The following is a 26,274-nucleotide window of genomic DNA, read 5'->3' as shown; positions in this document are numbered from 1 at the left end:
GGTTGGAGAATTCAGTGTCGATGCCCTCGGGGGTAGACTCCCCAGCGGGGATGTGAGGGGCTGTTCCTCTGGTTTCCAGCATCTGCAGTCTCTTGTGTCTCCAGATGGATTAGGGCATCTGTGATATCAATGGATCATGAGGGACCTTGGGGTGCAAGTCCATAGCACCCTGAAAGTGGCAACTTAAGAAGATAGGCCGGTAAAGAAGGTGTATGACATACTTGCCTTCACTGGTCGGGGAGTCAAGTAGAAAAGTCGGGAAGTCATGTTGCAGCTGTATAAAACCTTCGCCAGGCCGCATCTGGAGCACTGTGTGCTGTTCTGGTTGCCCTGTTACAGGAAGGGTGTGGGGGCTTTGAAGAGGGTGCAGAAGAGGTTCACCCGGCTGCTCACAAGAGATTCTGCTGATGCTGGAATCTGGAGCAACACACAAAAAGTGCTGGAGGAACTCAGCAGGTCCTGATGAAGGGTCTCGACCTGAAGTGTTGACTGTTTATTTCCCTCCATAGATGCTGCCTGATCTGCTGAGTTCCTCCAGCACTTTTTGTGTGTGTTGTCACCAAGATGCTGCCTGGATTAGAGGGCATGAGCTATAAGGAGAGGTTGGACAAACTTGGGTTGTTTTCTCTGGAGCGTCGGAGGCTGAGGGGAGACCTGATAGAAGTTTATAAAATTATGAGAGGCAGAGGTAGACAGTGAGAGTCTTTCTCCCAGGGTCAAAGTGTCCAATACTAGAGGACGTGCATTTAAGGTGAGAGGGGGAAAGTTTAAAGGAGATGTGTAGGGCAGGTTTTTTTACACAGAGAGCGGTGGGTGCCTGGAACAGGCTGCCAGGGGTGGGGGTGGGGGCAGATATGATAGAGGGGTTTAAGAGGCTGTTAGACAGACACGTGAATGTGCAGGGAATGGAGGGATGTGGACGACGTGCGGACAGAAGGGATTTAGTTTAATTCAGCATCGTGGTCAGCACAGACATGATGGGCTGACGGGCCTGTTCCTGTGCTGTACTGTTCCATGTTCTGTGTTCTATAAACCCAGTGGGAATGTTCACCAGCGGGGCTGATTAGTGGTGAGGTCTCTCCATCCAGGAGCGGAGAAATGAACAGAAGACAGAGAGGTGTTGAAGAGACACAATTATTCATTGCCACAGAGGGCTGCGGAGGCCGTCATTGGGTGCATTTAAGGCAGAGATCGACACGTTCTCAATCGGTGAGAGGGGTTACGGGTTACGGGGAGAATGGGGTTGGTAAAAGATCAGCCATGATTGAATGGCGGAGCAGACTCGATGGGCCGAATGGCCTAATTCTGCTCCTCTATCTTACAGTCTTAAGGATCTGCACATTCTGATTGCTCTTCGTGCATAAGTGAATCGTGCAGGGAGCCCTGCACCGCTTATTAACCTGTTCAGCCACCTTCTGATGATCTGTGCCTCTACCCCAGAGTCCGTCACTCCCTCCCTCCCGACCTGTGGTGTGTCCCGTTCTACTGACACTCCCACTGAGCTCGCGCTGATGTGTGGGGCATTCACTGAATGTAATCAGATCCAGCATCTCCAGTTCACCAGAGAGTTCAGCAATAATCTCTAATCATTACCTGTAATTAAAATAAAACAGAGAACAGCAATCCTAATTCAAACATTAATCTCATCTGGCAACTGAAGTGTTTGAAGTCTGGAAAAGGCCCCAGTAACCCGGCGGCAGTGTTAGTTTACCACAGGGTGACCGGTGGAGGTTCCCCCTCCTCTCTCCCTCTCTCCCATCCCTCTCTCCCTCCCCCTGTCATAGTGTCCCCCACTCTTGATCTGTCCACCAATGGGAGTGGACCTTTCTCCTTACCCAGTCTGAACCTCTCCCGATCTGGTGCTTGGCCAATGAAACACCAAACCATCTCGCAGTGTTGACAACCCCGCTGTGAATCTCCTCGTCATCGAGGCAGGTTCAGGGTGTCGGAACAGGTCAAGGTCAGCGGATGCCGAGGTTAATGAGCATCGAGAAAGAGGAATGGGATGGGGGGGGGGGCTTTGTGCTCCAGCCTCTGGACAGACATGCGGAGACTACACGGGAATTGGGTGTAGCAGGTACTCACCGAGCCATTGCTGGCAGTGGGTCAGTGACCAGGGGGCTCCAACATCTGCTGATGGGCAGGAGATCCAGAGGGGGAGGGGGGCTGGCTCTCCCACAGCGAGCAGGTGGGATTTGGAGTGATGCTTACGAGCGTGGGAGAAGCAATTCTAATCGAACCATTTTTTAAAATGCATTCCCGTGATGTGGGCTTCCCATCCCTAGTTACCCCTGAGAAGGAGGGGGGGGAGCTGCAGCCATTGAGGTGTGGGTGCCCCCATGGTGCTGTTGGGGAGGGAGCTCCAGGGTTCAGACCCAGTGCCGGTGAAGGAATGGCGGGATATTTCCCAGTCAGGGTGGGGTGTGACTGGGAGGGGAACCTGTAGGTGGTGGTGTTCCCCTGCACCCGCTGCCCTTGTCCTTGGTGGGAGAGGTGATGGGTTTGGGAGGTGCTGTCGGAGGAGTCTCGGTGAGTGGCTGCAGTGCACCCTGTAGATGGTACCAACTCTGCGTCGGTGGTGGGGTGAGTGAATGTGGGTGGGGTGCCTACCAAGCAGCCTGCTGTGTCCTGTACGTTGTCGAGCTTCTTGAGTGTTGCAGAATCTGCCCTCACCCAGGCCAGTGGGGAGTGTCCCATCACACTCCTGACTGGAGCCTTGTAGACAGAGGACAGGCTTTGGGGAGTTGGGGGGGGGGTGAGTCACTCACAACAGGATCCCCAGCCCCTGACCTGCCCTTGTAGCCACGTTGTGGATATGACTGCACCTGATCAGTTTCTGGTCAGTGGTAACCCCCAGGATATTGATGGGAATGGATTAAATCTCAGGGAAAGACCCGAGGATAGGAACTGAGTTGCCATTCAACAAAGAGGCAGGGCATACTTGATGGGCCAAATGGCCTTTTCCCTCACAAGAGTTGGCCCCCACTGACAATCTTCTCTGACAATCTGATTGGTCAATGTTTGTCCAGACAGATTATAATTGAGTTGGTCGTCACCACATGGAACCGGATGAATACATATTGTTCCTGGGATATTGTTCCCCCAACACAGGCAAGGTCTGAGGCTTCACATTTTCTACATTATGTCACAATCTGCTTTCCTTCAAGCGTGGCAGATAAAGGACTTTAATCTGCTGTTGCTGAACAAAAGCCACATCCTGAAAGAACCCAAGCACTTCACTTCAGAAACATCCAAAGCCATTTCAAGTCCAAATGTTCTTTGAACTTCCGATTAATCTGCATCTGTGGCCCCAGCAGCAGCAGGGAAGAGAGTTTGCCATGCCTTTCCAGACTCCTGGGGCTGTTGCGACAGTCTACAACCAAGGACGTTCCTTCTGCAGTGTGGCTGTGGCTGTAAGGTAGGAAAGGCATCAGTCACCAGGTCTGCTCCAGAGCAGGGCTGGAGGAGATCAGTAGACGAGGAGGTGAAGCTTACTGGGGTGGGGAGGTGGTGGTGTCACAGAGGATTTGAGTACAAGGAAAGGAGTTTGAACATCTCATCATAGCCTTGGTCCAACTTGAAACCAAAGAAGGTGGAGAACTGGGGTGGGAGTGACTGCCCTCGACACTGAGGCAGCGTTTGACCGAGTGAGGCATCACGGAGCCCCAGTAATACTGAAGTCAGTGGGCATCAAGGAGAAACATGCCAGTGGTTGGGGTCAGACCTCACACAGGGGGAGGTGGGTGTGGGAGTTGGAGGTTCAATCATCCCCAGGACACCACCGCAGGAGTTCCTCAGGGCAGTGTCCTGGGCCCAGCCATCCTCAGTTGCTTCATCAGGGACCTTCCTTCCACTCTGGAGCTCTGGAGTGGGATGGTCACTGATGATTGCACACTGTTCGGTTCCCTTACAGCTCCTCAGTAAACAAACCAGCCTGTGCCTGCAGGCAGTGAGACCTGGACAACATTCAGACACGGACTGGTAAGTGATGAGTACCATTTGTTCCACACAAGTCCCACGCAGTGACCATCTCCAATTATTGAAGTCCCATTATTCAAGAAGGGAAACAGGGATAATCCTGGTAATTATAGACCAGTGAGTCTCACGTCAGTGGTGGGGAAGTTACTGGAGAGGTTTCTAAGGGATAGGATTTGTGAGCATTTGGAAAACCACAGCCTAATTAGGGACAGTCAGCATGGCTTTGTGCAGGGCAAGTTGTACCTTACTAAGTGGATTGAGTTTTTTGCCAAGGTGACAAGGGTGATTGATGAAGGTCGAGCTGTGGATGTTGTCTACATGGATTGTAGTAAGGCCTTTGACAAGGTCCCTCATGGGAGGCCCATCCAGAAGTTCAAGATGCATGGGGTCCGCTGTGAGTTGGCCGTTTGGATTCAGAACTGGCTTGCCCGTAGAAGACAGAGGGTAGTGGTCGATGGGACTTATTCTAGCTGGAGGTCTGTGACCAGTGGTGTTCCTCAGGGGTCCGTACTGGGACCTCTGCTGTTTGTGATGTATGTAAATGACCTGGATGAAAATGTAGATGGGTGGGTTAGTAAGTTTGCAGATGATACGAAGATTGGTGGTGTTGTGGATAGTGTAGAAGACTGGCAGAGGATAGAGCAGGATACAGATCAGTTGCAGATATGGGCGGAGAAATGGCAGATGGAGCTCAACCCGACCAAATGTGAGGTGTTGAACCTTGGGAGATCAAATACTGTATAAAGAGACAGTACACTGTTATTGACAAGACCCTTAACAGTGTTGATGAGCAGAAGGATCTTGGGGTCCAAGTCCATCGCTCCCTGAAAGTGGCTGCACAGGTTGATAGCGAGGTAAAGAAGGCGTACGGCAGGCTTGCCTTTACTAGTCGAGGCACTGAGTTCAAGAGTCGGGAAGTTATGTTGCTGCTTTATAGAACTTTAGCTAGGCCGCATCTGGAGTATTGCATTCAGTTCTGGTCACCCCATTACAGGAAGGATGTGGGGGCTTTGGAGAGGGTGAAGAAGAGGTTCACCAGGATGCTGCCTGGATTAGAGGGCATGAACTATAAGGAGAGGTTGGACAGACTTGGGTTGTTTTCTCTGGAGCGGTGGAGGCTGAGGGGAGACCTGATAGAGGTTTATAAGATTATGAGAGGCACAGATAGAGTGGACAGCCGGTATCTTTTCCCCAGGGGTGAAATTTCTAATACCAGAGGACGTGCATTTAAGGTGGGAGGGGGAGAGTTTGAAGGAGATGTGTGGGGCATGTTTTCTACACAGAGAGCGGTGGGTGCCTTGAACGGGCTGCCAGTGGTGGGGGTGGAGGCAGATATGATAGGGGCATTTGAGAAGCTCTTAGATAGGCCCATGAATGTGAGGGAAATGGAGGGATATGGACAGTGTGTGGGCAGAAGGGATTAGTTTAGTTGGGCATTTTATTCCTAATGTAATTGGTTTGGCACAAATTGCGGGCTGAAGGGCCTGTTCCCGTGCTGTACTGTTCTATGTTCTAAGAGAGTCTAACAACCTGCCCTTGACATTCAGTGTGGCTCTCATCACCAAGTCCCCCACCATCAACATCCTGGGGGTCCCCACTGACCAGAACCCCACTGGACCAGCCACATAAACCCCGTGTCAACAGGAGCAGGTCAGGGGGTGGGGACCCCGTGGTGAGGGACTCACCTCCTGACACCCCAAGGCCTTTCCCCCATCTACACGGCACAGGTCAGGAGTGTGACGGGACACTCCCCACTGGCCTGGGTGAGTGCGGATCCAACAACTCTCGAGGAGCTCGACACCGTACAGGACAAAGCAGCCCGCTCGATCGGCACCCCATCCACCCCCCTAAACACTCCCTCCCTCCACCACCGGCACACAGTGGCTGCAGTGTGCACCGTCTACACAACACCCCGCGGTTACTCGCCCAGGCTACTCTAACAGCACCTCCCAAACCCACCACCTCTCCCACCCAGGACAAGGGCAGCGGGTGCAGGGGAACACCACCACCTGCAGGTTCCCCCCCCAGTCACACCCCACCCTGACTGGGAAATATCTCGCTGTTCCTTCACTGTCACTGGGTCTGAACCCTGGAGCTCCCTCCCCAACAGCACCGTGGGAGCCCCTACCTCACACGGACTGCAGCGGTTCAAGGGGGCGGCTCTCCCCCTCATGCTCAGGGGTAATTTGATTGTGGATGAGGAGCCGCCCTCAGGATGAGGAGACAGGAGGGAGACGGTGTGATGTGTGTTTGATCCCGAGAAGCTGCGGTGTGATTAACTGTTGATTTCAATGTGGTGAAGAAATGTGCGCAGAGAATCCCTGGTTCAACCAAAGTGGCAGGAGACGGGGCTGGTGACAGAACACCACTGGGTAATTGATCCGCTTCCCAAATACCTGCCTCACACCTGTTGACGTGCCCCATCACACCTGCCATTTCCACACACGGTGTCTCTGAGCCCGTTTCTTACCCGCACTTACTTATCAACTAAAGGATGTCCCTTTGTCTCTCTGCTTTGCTCCCCCCACCCCCCAGGGACTTCCACACCCACCGCAGATCTCAGACGTTCCACTCAAGACGTCCTTTGATACACTCATTCATCATTGTTTCGATCACTTTGTTGATTTCTGCTGTCCATTTAAAATGACCACAATTGATTTTAAACCTCTGTGTTTCACTATCCAGCCAATTAGTAAAATCCACTCCAAATCAACTCCAGTTTTGATTGCATAATCTTTTAATTCTACCGTAAGTCTCAGAGGAAAATATCAGTGTATACAGTGCCCACGATCTTCTCCTTATTGACTAACTTCATTCACTGCTGACAATCCTTTCAATGTTCCAGCTTGTCTGCCCTTTCATTAACTCAGCAACACGTCTGGGTAGAATTTTAGGCACAGGTGAAGGCCATTCAACCCATCGGGTGCGTGCTGGCTCCCAGCAGAGCAATGGCATCCCATCCACTGACTCCGTCTACACTTCCCACTGGCCCAGGAAAGCAGCCGACGTAATCAAGGACCCCTCCGACCCTGGACATTCTCTCTTCTCCCCCTCCCATCGAGCAGAAGATACAAAAGTCTGAGAGCACGTACCACCAGGCTCAGTGACAGCTTCTATCCAGCTGTTATCAGACTATTGAACGGACTCTCATACACTAAAGATGAACTCTTGACCTCACAATCTACCTCGTCGTGGCCCTTGCATCTTATTGTCTGCCTGCACTGCACTTTCTCTGTAGCTGGGACACTACATTCTGCATTCTGTCTTCCTTTTGTACTCCCTCGATGTACTGATGTTCGGGATGATCTGTCTGGATGGCACACAGACAAAACCTTTTCACTGTATCTCGGTTTGTGTGACAGTGATAAACCAATTCCATTACGATTCCTCCTTATTTCCCAGTATCCCTGTAACCCATTCCCACACCACACTCCCACCAACCCCCCACCAGATTCTACCCGCAGCCACACAATTTACAGTCCACCCCTCACCCACGCTATCGGACAATTCACAGCGGCCAATTAACCCACTGATCCCGCACGTCGTCGGGATGTGGGAGGGAACCAGAGCACCCAGGGGAAACCCACCTTGTCACGGGGAGAGCGTGCAAACTCCACACAGACAGAGGAAGCGCAGTGGTGCAGTGGGAGGACCACCTGCTTCACAGCGCCAGAGACCCAGGTCTGAACTCCAGCACTGTGTGTGCGTGTGTGTGTGTGTGTGTGTGCACGCCATCCTGTGACAACGAAACATTAATGTGATGACCATGTCGACTGTTCAAGGACGACCCAAAGTGCTGCTGAGAGAACCTGGGTTGAAGTCCCAATCTAGGCACTGTATGTAGTAGTACTGAGAGAGGGTCCCACTGTGGGAGGGACGGTACTGAGGGAGGGTCCCACTGTGGGAAGGACGGTACTGAGGGAGGGTCCCACTGTGGGAGGGGCGGTACTGAGGGAGGGTCCCACTTGGGAGGGACGGTACTGAGAGAGGGTCCCACTGTGGGAGGGACGGTACTGAGGGAGGGTCCCACTGTGGGAAGGACGGTACTGAGGGAGGGTCCCACTGTGGGAGGGACGGTACTGAGGGAGGGTCCCACTGTGGGAGGGATGGTACTGAGGGAGGGTCCCACTGTGGGAGGGACGGTACTGAGGGAATGTCTCACTGTTGGGGGGCGGTACTGAGGGAGCGCTGTGCTGAGGGAGGAGTGGTACATGAAACGCTAACCCAGGTCCCCTGGGCAGACGTAAGAGGTCTCCAGGCAGGTACCTTGCAGGAATCCGTGACACGACTCTCAGTCCTGGGACAGGTAGTTACACCCACCTGGGTGTTGTCACCTCTCTGCTTGTGGGATCTTGCTGTACACCAGCTCCTGCATTCCCTGCACCCCAACAGCTACTGCACTGTCACGGTGAAGGGGCGAGTCCGAGGATGTGAAGGGCACTTGCGGAATGCAGGTCCTTTATTCCCACCTGGCAGGGAGGATTTGGTGGGAAATGTTTGGAGCTGTGATTGGCAGATGGATGGTGTGGGAGGCAGTACTGAGGGAGGGAGTCAGTGAGCCACGTGTTGGGAAGATCCCTGGTTTGATCCCTGCCTGGTGTCTGGTTATCTCCGCATTAGCTGCAGTTTGGAAAGTAAACTGGTAAGTTAGTCACTAATGTCCCGTGTACCGAGGTACGGTGAAAAACTTTGTTTTGCATGCCATCCATACAGATCATTTCACCACATCAGTGCATGGAGGTCGTATAAGGGAAAACAATAACAGAATGCAGAATAAAGTGTCACAGTTACAGAGAAAGTGCAGTGCAGGCAGACAATAAGGTGCAAGGTCATAACGAGGTAGATTGTGAGGTGCAGAATGCACCTTATCGTACTAGGGTACTGTTCAATAGTCTTATAACAGCGGGATAGAAGCTGACCTTGAGCCTGGTGGGACGTGCTTTCAGGCTGTTGTATCTTCTGCCCAATGGGAGGGGGGAGAAGAGAGAATGTCCGGGGTGCGTGGGGTCTTTGTGTCGGCTGCTTCCCCGAGGCAGCAGGAAGTGTAGGCAGAGTCCACAGAGGGGAGGCTGGTTTGCCTGATGTGCTGAGCTGTGTCCACTCTAATCTGCCTCCGTATCCCCTATCATACACTATGGGAATCCTCTGGGAAAAGCCTCTGGAACTCCTGTTGTGTGGGCACCCAGACCGGGCCGGGGATGTGCCTGGTGGAGATTCCCTCCAACGTTAGGTATCTGGCAGCTGCCCGCTACCCTGGATGTTGGGAAGCTACACTGGCAAAGCCCCAGATCAGCTGATGCCCATGGTCTGTTGGGGAGACGTGGACCCAGATGGGAAGACCCTCCCCCATTGGTAGTTAGCTGTTTGTGGTTGAGTTGTTAACGGGTGAATCATATAGGACTCATTGGCTGAATGGCTGCAGCACTGTGCTCGATATCTGGAGTCACTGACGAGGGCCGTCCTCAACAGCCCCGTGAGAAGGAGGGGGTGAGCCGCCCCCTTGAACCACTGCAATCCGTGTGGGGAAGGGGCTCTCACAGTGCTGTTGGGGGGGGGGGTAGTTCCAGGGTTTAGACCCAGTGACGGTGAAGGAACGGCGAGATTTTTCCCAGTCAGGGTGGGGTGTGACTGGGAGGGGAACCTGCAGGTGGTGGTGTTCCCCTGCACCCACTGCCCTTGTCCTGGGTGGGAGAGGTGGTGGGTTTGGGAGGTGCTGTCAGAGTAGCCTGGGCGAGTAACCGCGGGGCGTTGTGTAGACGGTGCACACTGCAGCCACTGTGCTGGTGGTGGAGGGAGGGAGTGTTTGGGGGGGGTGGATGGGGTGCCGATGGAGCAGGCTGTTGTCATTGCCTGAACAAGTGGCCCCTCAGAGGCCACCATCCAAGGTGTTGTGTGGACCTACCGGTGTGCTAAATGGGACAGAGGCCTCCGTTCCAATCCAGGCGGCGAGGTTGCCGGACAATCTGGAGACAGCAGCTGCTGGAATCTGGAGCAGCGCACCAACTGCTGGAGAAACCCAGCGTGTCGAGCAGCGTCTGTGGGGGGAAATGGAAATGGATGTTTTGGGTGGGATCCCTTCATCCGGACCAGCCTCGACCCAAAACGTCGACTGTCCATCTCCCCCCACAGACGCTGCTCGACACGCTGAGTCCCTCCAGCAGTTGGTTTGTTGCTCTGCGGTGTTGCCGGTGTACAGCAGAGTGCATTCACTTCACGGCGTAGTGACGTAGACCGTGGAACTGGAGGCAGGAGTTCAAGCCCCACCATGGAGTCAGGGGTTTAAGTTCAGTTAATTAACTGAGCCGTTGAGTGGAAAACTACTGCCTGGTATCGTCAGCCTTGAGCTCTAAACCTGCACCAGAATCTACCAGGAAAGGAAACCAATGGTTCTTTACAGAGTCAGACCGCCACGTAAATCCAGGACCAACAACGGAGTCAACTCCAAAGTGGGTCAGCAAATCACATAGAACATTGGAACACGGAACACAGAACAGTACAGCACAAAAACAGGCCCTTCCGCCCACCATGTTGTACCCAACTAATTAAGTTAGTAATTAAACGCTTAACTAAACTAATCCCTTCTGCCTGCACATGATCCATAACCCTCCATTCCCTGCACATTCATGAGTCTACCTAAGAGCCTCTTAAATGCCTCTATCGTATCTGCCTCCACCCCCACCCCTGGCAGCCCGTTCCAGGCACCCACCGCTCTCTGTGTAGAAAACTTGCCCCACACATCTCCTTTGAACTTTCCCTCTCTTACCCTAAATGCATCCCCTCTAGTATTGGACATTTTGACCCTGGGAAAAAGATACCAGCTGTCTACTCTATCAGGTCTTACAAATCTCTGTCAAGTCTCCCCTCAGCCTCCGACACTCCAGAGAAAACAACTCAAGTTTTTCTGACCTCTCCTTATAGCTCATACCCTCTAATCCAGGCAGCATCCTGGTGAACCTCTTCTGCACCCTCTCCAAAGCCTCCACATCCGTCCTATAATGGGGCAACCAGAATTGAATCCAATTCTCCAGTTGTGACCGAACCAGGGTTTTATAAAGCTGCAACGTAACTTCCTGACTCTTGAACTCAGTGCCTTGACTAATAAAGGCAAGCGTGTGTACGCCTTCTACTGCCCTATCGACCTGTGCGGTCACTTTCAGGGAGAAAGTGGGAAACAGTAGTTAACCTCATCCAAGTTTAGTGTCTTGTGTTTTAAGAGCGAGCACTTGTTAAAAACTTTTCCCATTTGGTTTCTTTGGACTTTTATCTCGAAATCCTGGATTGATCGAGCATCCTTATCTCTTTGAAGTACCAGTGAATTAATATGAGTGAGAGTGGAGCCTTCATTATGTGTTCAAATTGTCTCTACGCCCACTTATCCACAAGGATATTTGCAGAACTAAAATTGGCCTCAGTTGTCACAGCGTGTTCACGTCTGATACAAGTCACTCAAGAACTATTACGTTCAGTTTTCTCTCATCACTGAGGGCTTATTTCCAATCCCATGCCTGAGAAATGACTGCATCAAATGTGCGTCAGATTTTGAGAACCTCGATTTTGTTTTAATCAATGTTTAAAGGCTCCAGTTTTCAGAGAGGGCGGTTGAGGGGTTGGAGGTGCTTATTATTCTGAATTCCGCCCGATAACCAAGGCTTAATGAGAAGTCCCAAGGTTAACTCCCTCTGCATCTGATACTCACCCACAGAGTCATACAGCGTGGAAACAGGCCCTTCAGCCCAGCTCGTCCATGCCGACTGTGCTGCCCAGTGAGCAAGTCCCACCTGCCCACGTTTGGCCCATGGTCGTCTAAACCTCTCATATCCATGGACTTATCTAGATGGCTTTTAAACGTTGCTGATGTGCCCGCCTCAACCACTGTTTCTGGCAGCTCGTTCCAAATACGCACCACCCTCTGTGTGGAGAAGCTGCCCCTGATGTCCCTTTTAAATCTCTCGCCTCTGATCTTAAACCTCTGCCCTCTTGTTTTGAACTCCCTCTCCCTGGGAAAAAAGACTGTGTGCTTTCACCCTGTCTACACCCCTCATGGTTTTATACACCGCTATCAGGTCACCCTTCACTCTCCTACTTTCCAGGGAATAAAGTCCTGGTCTATGCAACCTCTCCTTGTAACTCAGACCCCCGAGTCTGGGCAACATCCTGGTAAATCTTTTCTAATTTAACAATACCCTTCCTATAACAGGGCGACCGTCTGAAAGCAGGAGACCTCTCTGCCGCTGTACACCATGGCCTTCCACGCCCCCTCACCTCCGTCCCCTGTTGCGTGCGTGTTTGCGTCTGACAAGCTTTCGCGATGAGACGGGAATTTTTTTTGTGTTTCTGTGCTTTCTATTCCATTGACTTTCTAAAAAAAAAGCATTAGTCAGCAACTGGTTTGCACAATGCTTTTTGTATACTAAATGTTTTACTTTGACTTTATTTTGGCATCCCTCTCAAGCGGAGATGCCCGTCACAAGTTGAATCTGTGATTGTGACGAAAATACAACTCATTCTTCCCATAAAATTTTGATCTTTTCTTTATTGTGTTCTTCATTTTCTTCCTTTTCAAGGTCCTGCTCACCTGATGTTAAGCAACCAAGGTAATGGGCTTTATTGTTTCTTTTTTTAGCTGGCATCTCCTTTCGTTCTGTCCCATTGTCGTTGAACCGTTCATCTTAGATAGCTCCCACTCCCACCTCCAACCCTTCCTCAGAGGTCTGGTGTTGTAGCTGAATTTTGACCTTCCTGAGAGATATTGCAATCACTTCTCATTGAGTGAGTCTGTATGTCTTGACTGTGTGCTGGCTTCTTATTTACATTTCTGTTACGCGATCCGCGGTGCATGGATAATTTGAGGAGATTTTCCGGGAATTCTGCTTGGGCGCTGCGCTACAGATGGAATAGGTGTGTGTTCCGGACATGCCTCGTGTAAAACATGTTGAAGAATGTGAGTTCCTCCGTGCACCCTTCCTTTGACGGTAGAGATAAGAGTAGTTGTCGGACTGCGGTTTGCCTGAGGTTGTCTTGGCTCGGTGTGTTGGTCCACTGGACAATCCTTCCGACTTTCAGACATGGAACGGGCCACTGACTTTGGGAACTTCCCAGCAGTGGGAAGCGTGGTGGCCAGCAAAGTGTTGGGTGCAGTGTGCTTGGCTCTGGTGTTTGTTGAGATGGGTATGGATACACCGACTGAATGCGGGACTCGCCCACCTCCAGTTGGAGGACATAAGAAGCAGGGCAAGGCCATTCGGCCCCTTGAGCCTGTTCCACCATTCAGCAGGATGATGGCTGATCTTCTAACTTTGCACCATTTACCCGCACTGTCCCCACACCTCTTCATTCCCTGATATCCAGAGGTCTGGCCACCTGAATGAATGCAGTGACTGAGCCTCCACATCGGCCTGGGATAGAGAGTTCCAAAGATTCACCGCCCTCTGAGCAGAGAACTTCCTTCCCACCTCAGTCCTAAATGGACCACCCCTTCTCCTGAGACGGACCCCTGGTCTGGGACTCCTCAGCTGGGGGACCATCCTCCCTACATCTACCTTTGAGGAATGTTGTGAGTTCAATGAGATCTCGTTGCATTCTTCTGAACTCTCCCGAACACAATCCCAGTTGACTGAGTCCCTCCCAATATGGCAAACCCGCCATCCCTGGACACCGTCTGGTGAATCACTGCACTCCCCCTGTGGCAAGTCCATCCGTTGCAAGGGAAGGAGCCCAGAACTGTCCGCAACACTCCAGGTGTGGGCTCACCCATCGTCAGAGTCACACAGCATGGAAATGGGCCCTTCAGCCCAACTGGTCCATGCTAACCAAGGTTCCCATCCAAACCAGTCCCATTTGCCTACATTTGGCCCATATCCCTCTAAGCCCTTCCTACCCATGTTTTTATCCAAATGTCTTATTATACCTGCCTCAACCACTTCCTCTGGCAGCTCCTTCCACATACTGACCAGCCTCTGGGTGAAGAAGTTGCCCCTCAGGTTCCTATTAAGGTCTCTCCCTCAAAACCTGAAACCTGTGCCTCTAGTTCTTGATTCCCCAACCCTGGGAAAAGTTCCAGTGGATAAAGTCCCAGCCTGCCCGACCTCTCCCTGTGACTCAGGTCCAGAGGGTGTGACACCTTCACTCCTGCACAGTCCCAGCAGGAAGGATCTGTGGGCTACTGTGGCTCCACCTAGCCAAGATACCCTTGAACTGCAGCAGCATATGTACTGAGTGGAGGACCCTCGGCCCATCGTGTCCATACTAGACAGAACGAGCTCCCCAACTTTACGCCCCTGCCCAGCTATTGGTCGGTATCTCGCCGGTCCTGGCTCCTCAGGGTCTGTACAAAGCTCTCTCCCACTCAGAAGGTGAGTCCCAGATTCCCTCCCCACCCTGGGTGAAAATACATTCTCCCCTCCAACCCTTCCGGTGGCCGTTATCCTGTTCCCGAGGGCAGGCCAGTAGATCCGGGTTCCAGGTGAGCAAAGAAATGGGAGGCTCCCTTCCACATTCCGCCCATGGCATCCCGAATTTCCCCGCCACCACTAGGATGCTGCCCAGGTGCAGCCACCGTTGTGAAGGCAGAGATGCAGTAGACAGTCCGTGCACAGGAGAATCTCAGGGGCAGCAGTGTGCCAATGGACAGGCCATCTCCATTGGCCGTGTGGGACTGAGGGGTAGAAGTTGGCCTCAGGACACCAGGAGGGGATCCCTGCCCCACTCTGACTGGCACCTCTACCAATGAGGGGCCACAGGGGGGTCTTCTAACTCCACCCCGGAGGGCAGGCGAGGCATCTGAACGACGGCATCTTCGGCAGCGCAGATCCCCTGTAGCTCTGTGCTGGATTCATGGGGCGGGGCTTATTCCGAGATCCATTGGCGGAGACAGGGGTGTGTTCCTTGGGTTGAAGACTTTCGGAGTGGGCACTGAGCTGGGGTGATGCTTGGATCTAAGATGTTGGGTAATGAGAGAGGGTTCGCAAGGCTTTTCTCAGTTAACCCTTGGGAGGAGGGGACAGGGGTGGCAGGCACAGGGGAACACAAGAAAACAGGAGCAGGAGGAGGCCACTCAGCCTCTCTAACCTGTCCCACCATGACCAGGGTTGATCTGCCCCAGGCCTCATCTCCTCTGTACCAGTCCCCCACAGCCACGCTCCCAGGTGAGGCAGAGGTTCACCTGCACCTCCTCAAACCTCGGCAACAGCATCTGGTGCTCCCGACGTGGCCTCCTCCACATCGGCGAGACCAAGCACAGACCGGGTGACCACTTCGCAGAGCACCCACGCCGTGTCTGCAACGGCCATCCCAAGCCCCCGGCTGCACGGCATTCCGACTCCCCTTCCCACACCGACCCGTCCACCCTCAACCTCCTCCACTGCCAGGGCGAGGCCCAACCCAAACGTGTTCACGTTCCCCCTGGGTGGTCTACACCCCAAGGGTGTGAACACTGAGCTTTCCAATTTCAGGTAACCCTCCCCTCTGATGTGCCCCCCCCCCAACCGTGTTTCACTCTCTTTCTCTGTCTCTCTGTCCCTCTCTCTTTGTCTCTCTCTCTCTCTCTCTCTCTCTCTCTCTCTCTCTCTCTGTCTCCCCCTCTCTCTTTCTCTCTGTCTCTCTGTCTCTCTCTCTCCCTCTCCTTCCCACTGCTCCCTCCATTTTTGCTGCGTGCCTCTCCTCCATCCCCTCTGGTCTTGGTTCCATCCACCCCCCGACCCACACATTCCACCCACCGGCTCCCCCCTCCCCCTCTGGTCCCGGATCCATCTGCCTTTCCCCCTCCCCCGAGGGTTCCCGCACTGGTCAACTGTGTTCCTGCTCAGCTCCCTCTAGCCTCTGCCTCCCCTCACCCTCCCTCCTCCCGCTGCTCACGCCAGCTACTCCTAATCCTTCAGCCCTCCTCACTCCACCAGTCACCTCCTGGCCCTGCCTCAAGCTGCCCGTCTCCCTTCCCACTCCCAGTCCTGATGCAGGGAAATGTCGACAGTTCTTTCTCCCCTCACAGAGGCTGCTTGACCCGCTGAGTTCCTCCAGTAGACTGGTGCTCCGATGCCCTCAGTTCTCGACATTTTGAAAGCCCCCACCTGGAGACCCTCCCCCTACTGTGACGCAGAAGGAGATCGTTCAGTCATCGAGGTTCCAGCAGAACAATCCCACCCACCTCATTCTGACCTTCTGTATCTCCCAGTATTCCTGCAGCTTTCTCCCTGTCTCACATTCCCTTTAAGCCTTTAATTCTTTTACCCCTCACCCACACACGGGGGGGGGGGGGGGGGGGGCAGTTCACAGCGGCCGATTAACCCACCCAAGCCCACACGTCGTTGGGATGTGGGAGGGAACCGGAGCCCCCAGGGAAACCCACGTGGTCACAGGGAGAACGTGCAAACTACACACACACACAACACACACACACACACACACACACACACACACACACACACACACACCACACACACACACAACGCTGCAGGTCAGGATAGATCCTGGTTTCTGGAACTGTGAGGCAGTAGCATAGAACACAGAACACGGAACAGTACAGCACAGGAACAGGCCCTTCGGCCCACCATGTCTGTGCTGAACACGATGCCGAATTAAACTAAATCCCTCCTGCCTGTACACGGTCCATCTCCCTCCATTCCCTGCACATTCATGTGTCTGTCTAACAGCCTCTTGAAACCCCCTCTATCGTATCTGCCTCCACCCCCACCCCTGGCAGCCTGTTCCAGGCACCACCACTCTCTGTGTAAAAAACCTGCCCCACACAATCTCCTTTAAACTTTCCCCCTCTCACCTTAAATGCATGACCTCCGGTGTTTGACATTCTACCCTGGGAGAAAGACTCTGTCTCCCCTATCTGTGCCCCTCATAAACCTCGATCAGGGACTGCGGCGGTTCATGAGGTGCTCACCCCCTCCTTCTGAGCACCCGTGTCCTGAAAATGGAAATAAGCTTCCTTATCTCGGGGGGAGTCGAGGAATGGTGAACCATTCCAGTTCCTCAGGACATTTTTCACATCACATTCCTCCAAAATGTTAAGGAAAATGCGTTCCCTTAAGCCGCGCTCTCCTCAGTCCTCCGAGCGTTGCTCCGTCTCTCCTCCCGAGGATTGTGGTCACTCCCGAGGATTGTGGTCACTCCCGAGTAAGCCCTTGTGTCAGTCATCCCTCAGAATTACCAGTGCAGTGACTGTGGTCCGATCACCCCCCAGACATAGCAGCCTGTTGATCGGCACCCCACCCACAACCGCTCGCTCTCTCCACCAACCACACACAGCAGCAGCAGTTTGTTCTATCTACAGTGTGCACTGCAGGGGCACAGACAGAGTAGACAGCTGGTATCTCTCTCCCCCAGGGTTGAAACGTCTAATGCCAGAGGACACGCATTTAAGGTGAGAGGGGAAAAGTTTAAAGGAGATATCTGGGGCAAGTTTTTTACACAGAGAGTGGTGGGTGCCTGGAACGGGCTGCCAGGGGTGGGGGTGGAGGCAGATACGATAGAGGGGTTTAAGAGTCTGTTAGACACGTGAATTTGCAGGGAATGGAGGGAGACGGACACAGTGTAGGCAGAAGGGATTTAGTTGAGTTTGGCATTTAATTACTAGTTTAATAGTTAGGACATAAAACATTACAGCACAGGAAGAGGCCCTTCAGCCCACGATGGTGTGCCGAACTAATTGTGCAAACCTTACACTTGGCCAGGTTAAACTCATCTGCCATTTCTCCGCCCATATCTGGAACTGATCTATATCCTGCTGTATCCACACTACCACCAATTGTTGTATCATCTGCAAACTTACTAACCCACCCATCCACATTTTCATCCAGGTCATTGATATACATCACAGCAGCAGACGTCCCAGTACGGATCCCTGCGAAACACAATTAGTCACAGACCTCCAGCCAGAATGTCCCATTGACCAGCTACCCACTGCAGGCAAGCCCATTCTGAATTGGCACAACATGGTGGGCCGAAGGGCCTGTTCCTGTGCTGTACTGTTCTGTGTTCTGTGATCTAAAAAACTCACCAAGACTCCTCAAACAGCCACGTCCCAAACCCACCACCTCTCCCACCAAAGGGCAGTGGGTGCAGGGGAACGCAACCACCTGCAGGTTCCCCTCCAGTCACACCCCGCCCTGACTGGGAAATAATCTCGCCGTTCCTTCACCGTCACTGGGTCTAAACCCGAGAACTCCCTCCCCAACAGCACCGTGGGGGCATCCACACCTCAAGGGCTGCAGCTCCCCCCCACCTTCTCAGGGGTAACTAGAGGGGTAATTAAATGCTGGCCCAACCTGTGAAGCCCACATCCCTGGAATGAATATAATTGTGTGCAATTCTGGTCTCCTGACGAAAGAAAGGTTGTTCTCATCACAGAGGGAGTGCAGCAAAGTTTTACCATACTGGTGCCACTGATGTGCGCGGAGAGATGGGGTTGACTAACTGAGGTTGTGAGAACGAGAGGGGGGGTCATTGAAACGTGCACAACGCTGACGGGCCTCACAGGCCTGGTGTGGGGCGGTTGTTTCCCCTGGCTGGGGTCTGGGACCAGGGTATGGGGAAAGAGATTTGGGACAGAGATAGGTCGAGCCAGTGTAATTCTTTACCCCAGAGGCTGTGGAGGGCACGTCACGGAATGTGCTTAAGGAGGAGGGGGATAGAATTCACAATATAGAGGGCATCAAGGGGTACTGGAATATGGTACTGAGGTAAACGATCAGCCAAGATCCTATTGAGTGGGAGAGCAGGCTTCGAAGGGCCAAATGGCCTACTCCTGTTCCCACATTCTATGTTGCTATGACAACGCTGTTCCCCACAAGCAGAAGCGGTGGCGGTAATACCCAGTGACTGCACTGCTGTTGAGGTTGGTTTGATGCGCGTCATTTGATTGTGACCGTCCTTTACTCCCTGTGTTCCTTTGGGGAATTTAGCCTGCCTTTATCGGCAGAAGTTGCTGTAGTTTTGGTCATGAGTTTTGCACTGTTTTCTGAGTGAGTGGATTCAGTTTCCTGTTCGGTCAGACATCTGCTGTCAGACATAACAACTATCTTACCTACGCATTGTACTGTCAATAAGCTCACTGTTTGTGGAGACACATTTAAACCAAGGGAAATAGAGATCACAGGCCGTCCCCGCTGTGTGTAAGTTCCCGACCACTGTCCGTATGTCAGAAGCATCCATTTTCTACAACTACCAGATCGCATTGCTCGACGTAAACTTGGCACAATTCTTCTGTTTCGTTCAATAACTGCTCTAATGCCGCTCGTAATGGAATATAAACTGCATCCAGTCATCGACCAGTATCATGAAACATTTTATAGTTATTATTCCTGGCTTGAAAGATGCTGGAAATGTACAGGAGGGTCTGCGTACAGTTGGATTTCAGTGGGTCGGGTCATTCGCTGGCCGGGCAGCCCTGGTGTTCGGTGGGAACTCTGCAGCTTGTGGAACCACTATTGGGAGTGGGCAGGACTCAGCGGGTCGGGCAGCGTCTGTGGAGGGGGAGGGACAGTCGGTGTTTCGGGTCGAGACCCTTCCCCTGGACTGACAGGGCAGAGGGGAGGCAGTCGGTGTAAAGAGGTGGGGGGAGGGGGCGGGGCAAGGGCTGGCAGGTGATGGGTGCATCCAGGTGAGGGGGGTGATCGGCAGATGGAGGAGGGAGGGGTGGGGATGGTGACGGGGGCTGGGAGGTGATGGGTGGAGGGGACAGAGGGCTGCAGGTGATGGGATCTGATGGGAGGGGAAGGTGGAGCCTGGAATAGTGAGGGAGGTGGGGAGGGGAACCGGTGGGAGGGGTGTGTGGGGGATGGGGAGATGGTTGGGTGGGGGGAAGAGGCAGGGTGATGGGGGCTGGGTGGATCAGGAGGAAGGACAAAAGGAGAAAATGGGGGAAAAGGGACAGAGGAGGCGGACCCCGGAAGTTCGAGAAGATGTCCTTGCTGCCCAGAGACGGGATACGAGGGGCGGTTCCTCTGGTTTGTGTTGAGCCCCTCCCTGGCAGCGGAGGAGGCCGAGGACAGACACGTCGGGGTGGGAGTAGGGAGGGGCATTGAAATGACCGGCCACCGGGAGGTCCCGGCTGGTGCACCGGACGGATGAAGGTTCCCCCAGTCCGCGCCGGGTCTCACCGACGTCGAGGAGGCTGCACCGGGTGCGCCGGATGCAATAACCGACCCCGATGGATTCACAGGCGAAGGGCGGCCTCGCCAGAAGGGGCTGTCTGGGGCCCTGGGTGGTGGTGAGGGGGGAGGTGTAGGGGCAGGTGTGGCACAGGGGCGAGGGCCTGGGGAGGGAAATCAGTGGGGAGGGAGGGAGGAGCGGTGGGGGAGGAGGGGCGGTGGGGATGGAGGGGAGGAAGGGAGGAGGATCGGTGGGGAGGGAGGAGGGGAGGACGATCAGTGAGGAGGAAGGAGGGGCGGTGGGGAGGGAGGAGGATCAGTGGGGAGGGAGGAGGGGAGGGGCGGTGGGGTCACGGAGACAGGGCGATCCCTGCGGGAAGTGGAGGGGAGGACGTGTCTGGCTGAGGGACCCGCTGTGGACGGTGTGTGTGCGCCTGTGGTGTGATACGAATGTCACTGGGGAGGGGAGCGCTCCCACTGCCCGACATCGAGCTCACCGCCCCTGTAATCCACCCGGCAATGGAACAGTTGGGAACCTTTGGCTCCACCGTTGGCCTCTGCACTCCAGGAAGGGCGTGGAGGCCTCTGGAGGGGGTGTGCGAGGATTTACGGGGAGGGTCCCGGTGATGAGGGAGTGAGGGAGACAGGAGAGACCAGGGCCTGCTCCCCTCAGGGCGGGGAGATCTGACGGTCAGGAAGGGCTCAGATCAGGTGGACAACGAGAGGCCGCTTCCCGGGGTGAGGGGTCGGTGACCAGAGGGTCCTGGTCACGTGGGGGTGTTCGGCAGATGACCCAGAGGTTGTTTCCCACAGCGAGGGGGTGGGAGTTGGAGTGTAGGGTGGGGGGAGGGAGGTCCAATCAGAGGATCCCAGAGGGGACAGGATGATCTGCTGAGGAAGTGGTCGGGCAGCATCTGTGGGGAGGGGAGAGGGATTGTTGGGATCCTGCAGCAGGACTGAGAGTGGGGAGGGGAGGTGGCCAGTACACCGGGGAGAGGGAGAGTGCTGGGACAGGGCTCCCAGGTGATTGGTCACTTTCGAGGGAGGGCTGCCACTGACTCGATGAGGCTGAATGGCCTTCACTGCTGCGCTCTGGAACGGGAGAACAGGAGAGGTGGACGAACTCAGTGGGTCAGGCAGCATCTGTGGAGGCAGAAGGTGTGAGTCGATGTTCTGTGTCAACAGCCTCCCTCAGGACTGGGTGGGGGGTGGGGGTGGGGAGGGGCTGGTGGGTGATAGGTGGGGAGGGGCTGGGTGCTGGGCTCTGACTCCATTCATAGATGGCGAAGACACGTCCTGAAGACGAATTCCAGAGAGCACAGGCCCCGGAGCTCCCCGGATTCTGTGCTCTGGGCTGGCTCACCCTGTGGGAGGTCACCACCACCCTCTGACCTGCCTGGGCTCCCGGTCCACAGTGTGTCTTTGGACACCTCACCACAAGCTTCTAACGAGGCTTAAAACCGGCTCGGAATAACGGCTATCCTTCGGGAAACTTCCCTGGATGCGGGGACGTGCAGGGGAGTGGAATTGGATCTGACTGGGACTCTGGTTGGGTGGTGTCCTTCCCCCACGGGTTGGGGGCTGGTGGGGAAGGAGTCACAAATGATCAAACGGTTTGCTTTCTGGATGAGAGTGTTTCTGTACACTTGCCTCTGTGTGACCTGCAATACCTGAGGGGTTGTGTAATGGGGCGTGTAGGAGCGGCTAGGCTGAGGGTATGTGCAGGCAGACGGTTGAACGAGGTAGGGCAGGTTGAGAAAGTGGTTCCAAGAAGCACAGCGGGTCCTGACACAGAGGCAGAGTGAGGAAGTCGCGGTGAACCTCCAGAAGGTCAGGCAGGCCACAGCTGGAGCATTGCGGAGGGTTAGGAGAAGGTGCAGGGGGGATTTACCGAAAAGATTCCAGGGATGAGGAACTTTGTAGATGAGAGGCTAGAATCTGGAGCAACACACAAAGCGCTGGAGGGACTCAGCGGGTCGGGCGGCACCTGTGGGGAGAGATGGATGGTCGACGTTTCGGGTCGAGATGAGGAGCTTCAGTTCTGTGGGTGGGTCGGCCGTCCTGATGCAGTCTTCTCCAGATGTGACTCCAGTCCCACCAATGACTCTTAACTGGCCGCTGGAACGACCCAGGGAGACACCCAGTTATAGCACGACTTCTGGGCACTGAGCATTTCCCCTTTTGGCCCAACCCGTTCGTGCAGAACAAGATTCCCACCTAAGCCAGTCCCATTTATAAGAAAAAATTTCTTCATTAGTCACATGTACATCGAAACACACAGTGAAATGCATCTTTTACGTAGAGTGTTCTGGGGGCAGCCCGCAAGTGTTGCCACGCTTCCAGTGCCAACATAGCATGCCCACAACTTCCTAACCCGTATGGCTTTGGAATGTGGGAGGAAACCGGAGCACCCGGAGGAAACCCACGCAGACACGGGGAGAACGTACAAACTTCTTACAGACCACGGCCGGAATTGAACCCTGGTCGCTGGTGCTGTAATAGCGTTACACTAACTGCTACCTGCGTTTGGCCCATATCCCTCTGAACCTTTCCTATCCATGGACCTGTCCAAGTGTCTATTAAACATTGTTAATGTACCTGCCTCGCCCACTTCCTCTGGCAGCTCGTTCCATATACTGACCACCCTCTGGGTGAAGAGGTTGCCCCTCAGGTTCCTATTAAATCTCTCCCCTTTCACCTTAAACCCATGGTTCCCATTTGCAGGCGGACAGACCCATAGACCATCAGCATGCAGCTCTGTACCCACTCAGCGTGAATCACTGCACTAGTTATCCTGCATCATTTGCCCTCAGTCCAGTTGCCCCTGGATGCCCTGCCCGTCGGCTTTGCTGGATTTGACTGAGGGAGTTGGGGGTGGTGGATGGAGGTCCCCAAACTGTGACCTAAGTGGTATCGCTCTTCGAGATACACTGTCTCACGCCAGGTGACCAGGAGAGAGCTAACTCTCAGAACAGGCACAGACCCGTTCGGATTCCATCGTCTACCTGCCGAGCATGTTTCCAGGGGCCACGGGCGTTGGAGGGAGACCTCCCTTCACCCAGATCACTGCTGCTGACAGGGAGTCTTCATTAACCACGTGAGGCCAGAGGGAAGCAGAGACAGATATCTGAGAAAGGGCACGTCATTCCGCACCGATGCTCTCCATGCAGCACAGTCACAGAGTCACACAGCACGGAAACAGGCCCTTCGGCCCAACTTGTCTGTGCCGACCAAGATTCCCATCTAAGCCAGTTCCATTTGCCTGTGTTTGGCCCATGTCCCTCTCAACCTTTCCCATCCGTGGACCTGACCAAGTGTCTTTTAAACATTGTTAATGTACCTGCCTCACCCACTTCCTCTGGCAGCTCGTTCCATGTACGGACCACCCTCTGTGTGAAGAAGTTGCCCCTCAGGTCCCTATTAAATCTCTCCCCTCTCACCTTAAACCTGTGCCCTCTAGTTCTTGATTCCCAATCCTGGGGAAAAGACTGAGTGCATTCACCCGATCTGTGCCCTCGTGTTTATACACCTCTATAGAACGTAGAACATAGAAAACTTACAGCACAATTCAGGCCCTTCGGCCCACAAAGCTGTGCTGAACATGTCCCTACCCTAGAAATTACTAGGCTTACCCATAGCCCTCTATAGTCATATAACCTCTGCATTGCCTCTACTAGTAGTGAAGAGCGCTGTATTACTGGAGGTAACAGGACCAACACCTTCTCACTCCGACCTCACTGCCCTTGTTCACCAGAACTGTTCCAACAAAGAACACAAGGAAATAGGAGGGGGAGTTTGACTTGGACCCCCAGGAAGGAGATGGATAAACCCAGGAGGAGAGAGGGGTGGGAGGGAGGTGGTGTGGGACAGAATCAGCGGCACATAGCAGAGGGACTGAATGGCCTGTTTCTCTGTTGTACCCTCTGTGTAAGGGGTAGAACAGTGGCACATCAGGTGGTACATAGAACAGGCCCTTTGGCCCGCAATGTCTGTACTGTGCTGATCATGCCAATCTGAACCAATCCCTGCTGCCTGCAGATGATCCACACCACTCCATTCCCTGCACATTCATGTGCCTGTCGAACAGCCTCTTAAACCCCTCTGTCGTATCTGCCTCCACCCCCACCCCTGGCAGCCCGTTCCAGGTGCCCACCACTCTCCGTGTAAACCTGCCCTACACATCTCCTTTAAACTTTCCCCCTCTCACCTGAAATGCATGTCCTCCAGTATTTGACATTTCTACCCTGGGGAAAAGGCTGTGACTGTCTACTCTATCTGTGCCTCCCATAATCCTATAAACCTCCATCAGGTCTTCCCTCAGCCTCCGTCGCTCCAGAGAAAACAACCCAAGTTTGTCCAACCTCTCCTTATAGCACATGCCCTTCAATCCAGGCAGCATCCTGGTGAACCTCTTTTGCACCCTCTCCAAAGCCCCCACATCCTTCCTGTAACGGGATGACCAGAACTGCACACAATGATCCAAGTGTGGCCTGACCAGAGTTTAATAGAGCTGCAACATGGAGCCTGGAACATTACAGCACAGACCAGGTCCTTCGGCCCAGAATGTCTGTACTGACCGTGATGCCAATCCAAACCAATCCCATTTGCCTCCCAGTGGTCCGTATCCCTCCATTGCCTGCCCGCTTCTGTCTAAGTGCTTCTCAAATGATGCTATTGTACCTGCTTCCACCGCCGCCCCCAGCAGGTAGTGCTGCTGCCTCACAGCCCCGGTGACCCGGGTTTGATGCCGACCTCCGGCGCTGTCCGGGTGGAGTTTGCACGTTCTCCCTGTGACTGCGTGGGTTCCCTCCCACATCCCAACCACATGTGGGGTCGGTGGGTTAATCGCCCCCCCCCCCAGTGTGTGGGTGAGGGTAGAATGTGGGGGTGGGGGGGGGGTTGGAATGGGAGCAGTGTGAATGGGTGTTGATGGTTAGCACAGACCCGGTGGGCCGAAGGGCCTGTTTCCGTGCTGTTTGACTTTATGACTGTAAACACTCAGCTGGACAAGCAGTGTCTGAGGGGAAGGAGCCAGAGATCCGTCCCATGGGCACAGAGTACGGAACGGGAGATGTATCTGCCTGTCAACCAGAGGTTGTCTGGAGATGTTGGCTTGGTCTCCAGGCTTCCGGGAAAACATTCACTGCACAGGTGGTGGGACTGCCGATGGTAACGGTGTGGTCAGGAATGAGAACTGACAGACCCACGGTGAGCTGCTCCTGGCAAACACAATGGGAACAGATGTACCGGGAGAAGGAGAGCGGTGGACCTAGTCTGCTGGTCAAGGTCACACTTGGAGGAGGGGTGTGTGTGTGTGTGTGTGTGTGTGTGTGTGTGTGTGTGTGTGTGTGTGTGTGTGTGTGTGTGTGTGTGAGTGTCTGTGTGTATGGGCCTTTGTGTATCTGTGTGTGACTGTGTGACTCTGTGTATGTGAGTGTGTGTGTGTGTCTGTGTCAGAGTGTGTGACTGAGTGTGTGTCTGTCAGAGTGTGTGACTGTGTGTATGTCTGTGTCAGAGTGTGTGACTATCAGTATGTGTGAGTGTGCGTCTGTGTGTGTGTCTGTGTCTGAGTGTGTGACTGTGACTCTGTGTGTGTGTGTGACTGTGAGTGTGTGTCCATGTCTGATTGTGTGTGTGAGTGTGTGTTCTGTAGCCTCCAACACAAAGCACGCGGTGTTTTCTCTGAGAGTATCAGCAGACCCCGGCCCTCTGCCCTCGTCCCACACACCCAGCCTGGTAACAAGACAGTTAGTGACGTTTGATCAGCAGGAGTCCTGAGGGTGGCGTGGTGCTCACTCCTGCCCTGGTAACCCAGGGATCCTGCTGGTGATGTGTCACATACAGACCCAGACCGGGTACGGATGGGGTCTGGAGTCACATATAGACCCAGACCGGGTACGGATCGGGTCTGGAGTCACATACAGACCCAGACCGGGTACGGATGGGGTCTGGAGTCACATATAGACCCAGACCGAGTACAGATGGTCTGGGGTCACATATAGAGCCAGACTGGGTACGGATGGGGTCTGGAGTCACATATAGACCCAGACCGGGTACTGATGGGGTCTGGAGTCACATACAGACCCAGACCAGGTACGGATGGGGTCTGGAGTCACATATAGACCCAGACTGGGTACGGACGGTCTGGGGTCACATATAGAGCCAGACTGGGTACGGATGGGGTCTGGAGTCACATATA

General features: G+C 54.0%; 1 protein-coding gene across 2 annotated transcripts in view; it reads left to right on the top strand.

Annotated features, from left to right (window-relative positions):
* Positions 1–26,274, top strand: part of LOC127586968 (neurexin-2-like) — a 760,879-nt gene that overhangs the window by 76,124 nt on the left and 658,481 nt on the right. For both annotated transcript variants that reach the window (XM_052045024.1, XM_052045023.1), the window contains exon 3: positions 12,543–12,572. In XM_052045024.1, the coding sequence (XP_051900984.1) occupies positions 12,543–12,572 (30 nt within the window). The remainder of the gene's footprint in view (positions 1–12,542; positions 12,573–26,274) is intronic.

This window comes from Pristis pectinata, chromosome 38 (genome assembly GCF_009764475.1).
Source record: "Pristis pectinata isolate sPriPec2 chromosome 38, sPriPec2.1.pri, whole genome shotgun sequence".
In the NCBI taxonomy this organism is placed as follows: domain Eukaryota; kingdom Metazoa; phylum Chordata; class Chondrichthyes; order Rhinopristiformes; family Pristidae; genus Pristis; species Pristis pectinata.
This window is presented reverse-complemented; position numbering and strand designations above follow the sequence as displayed.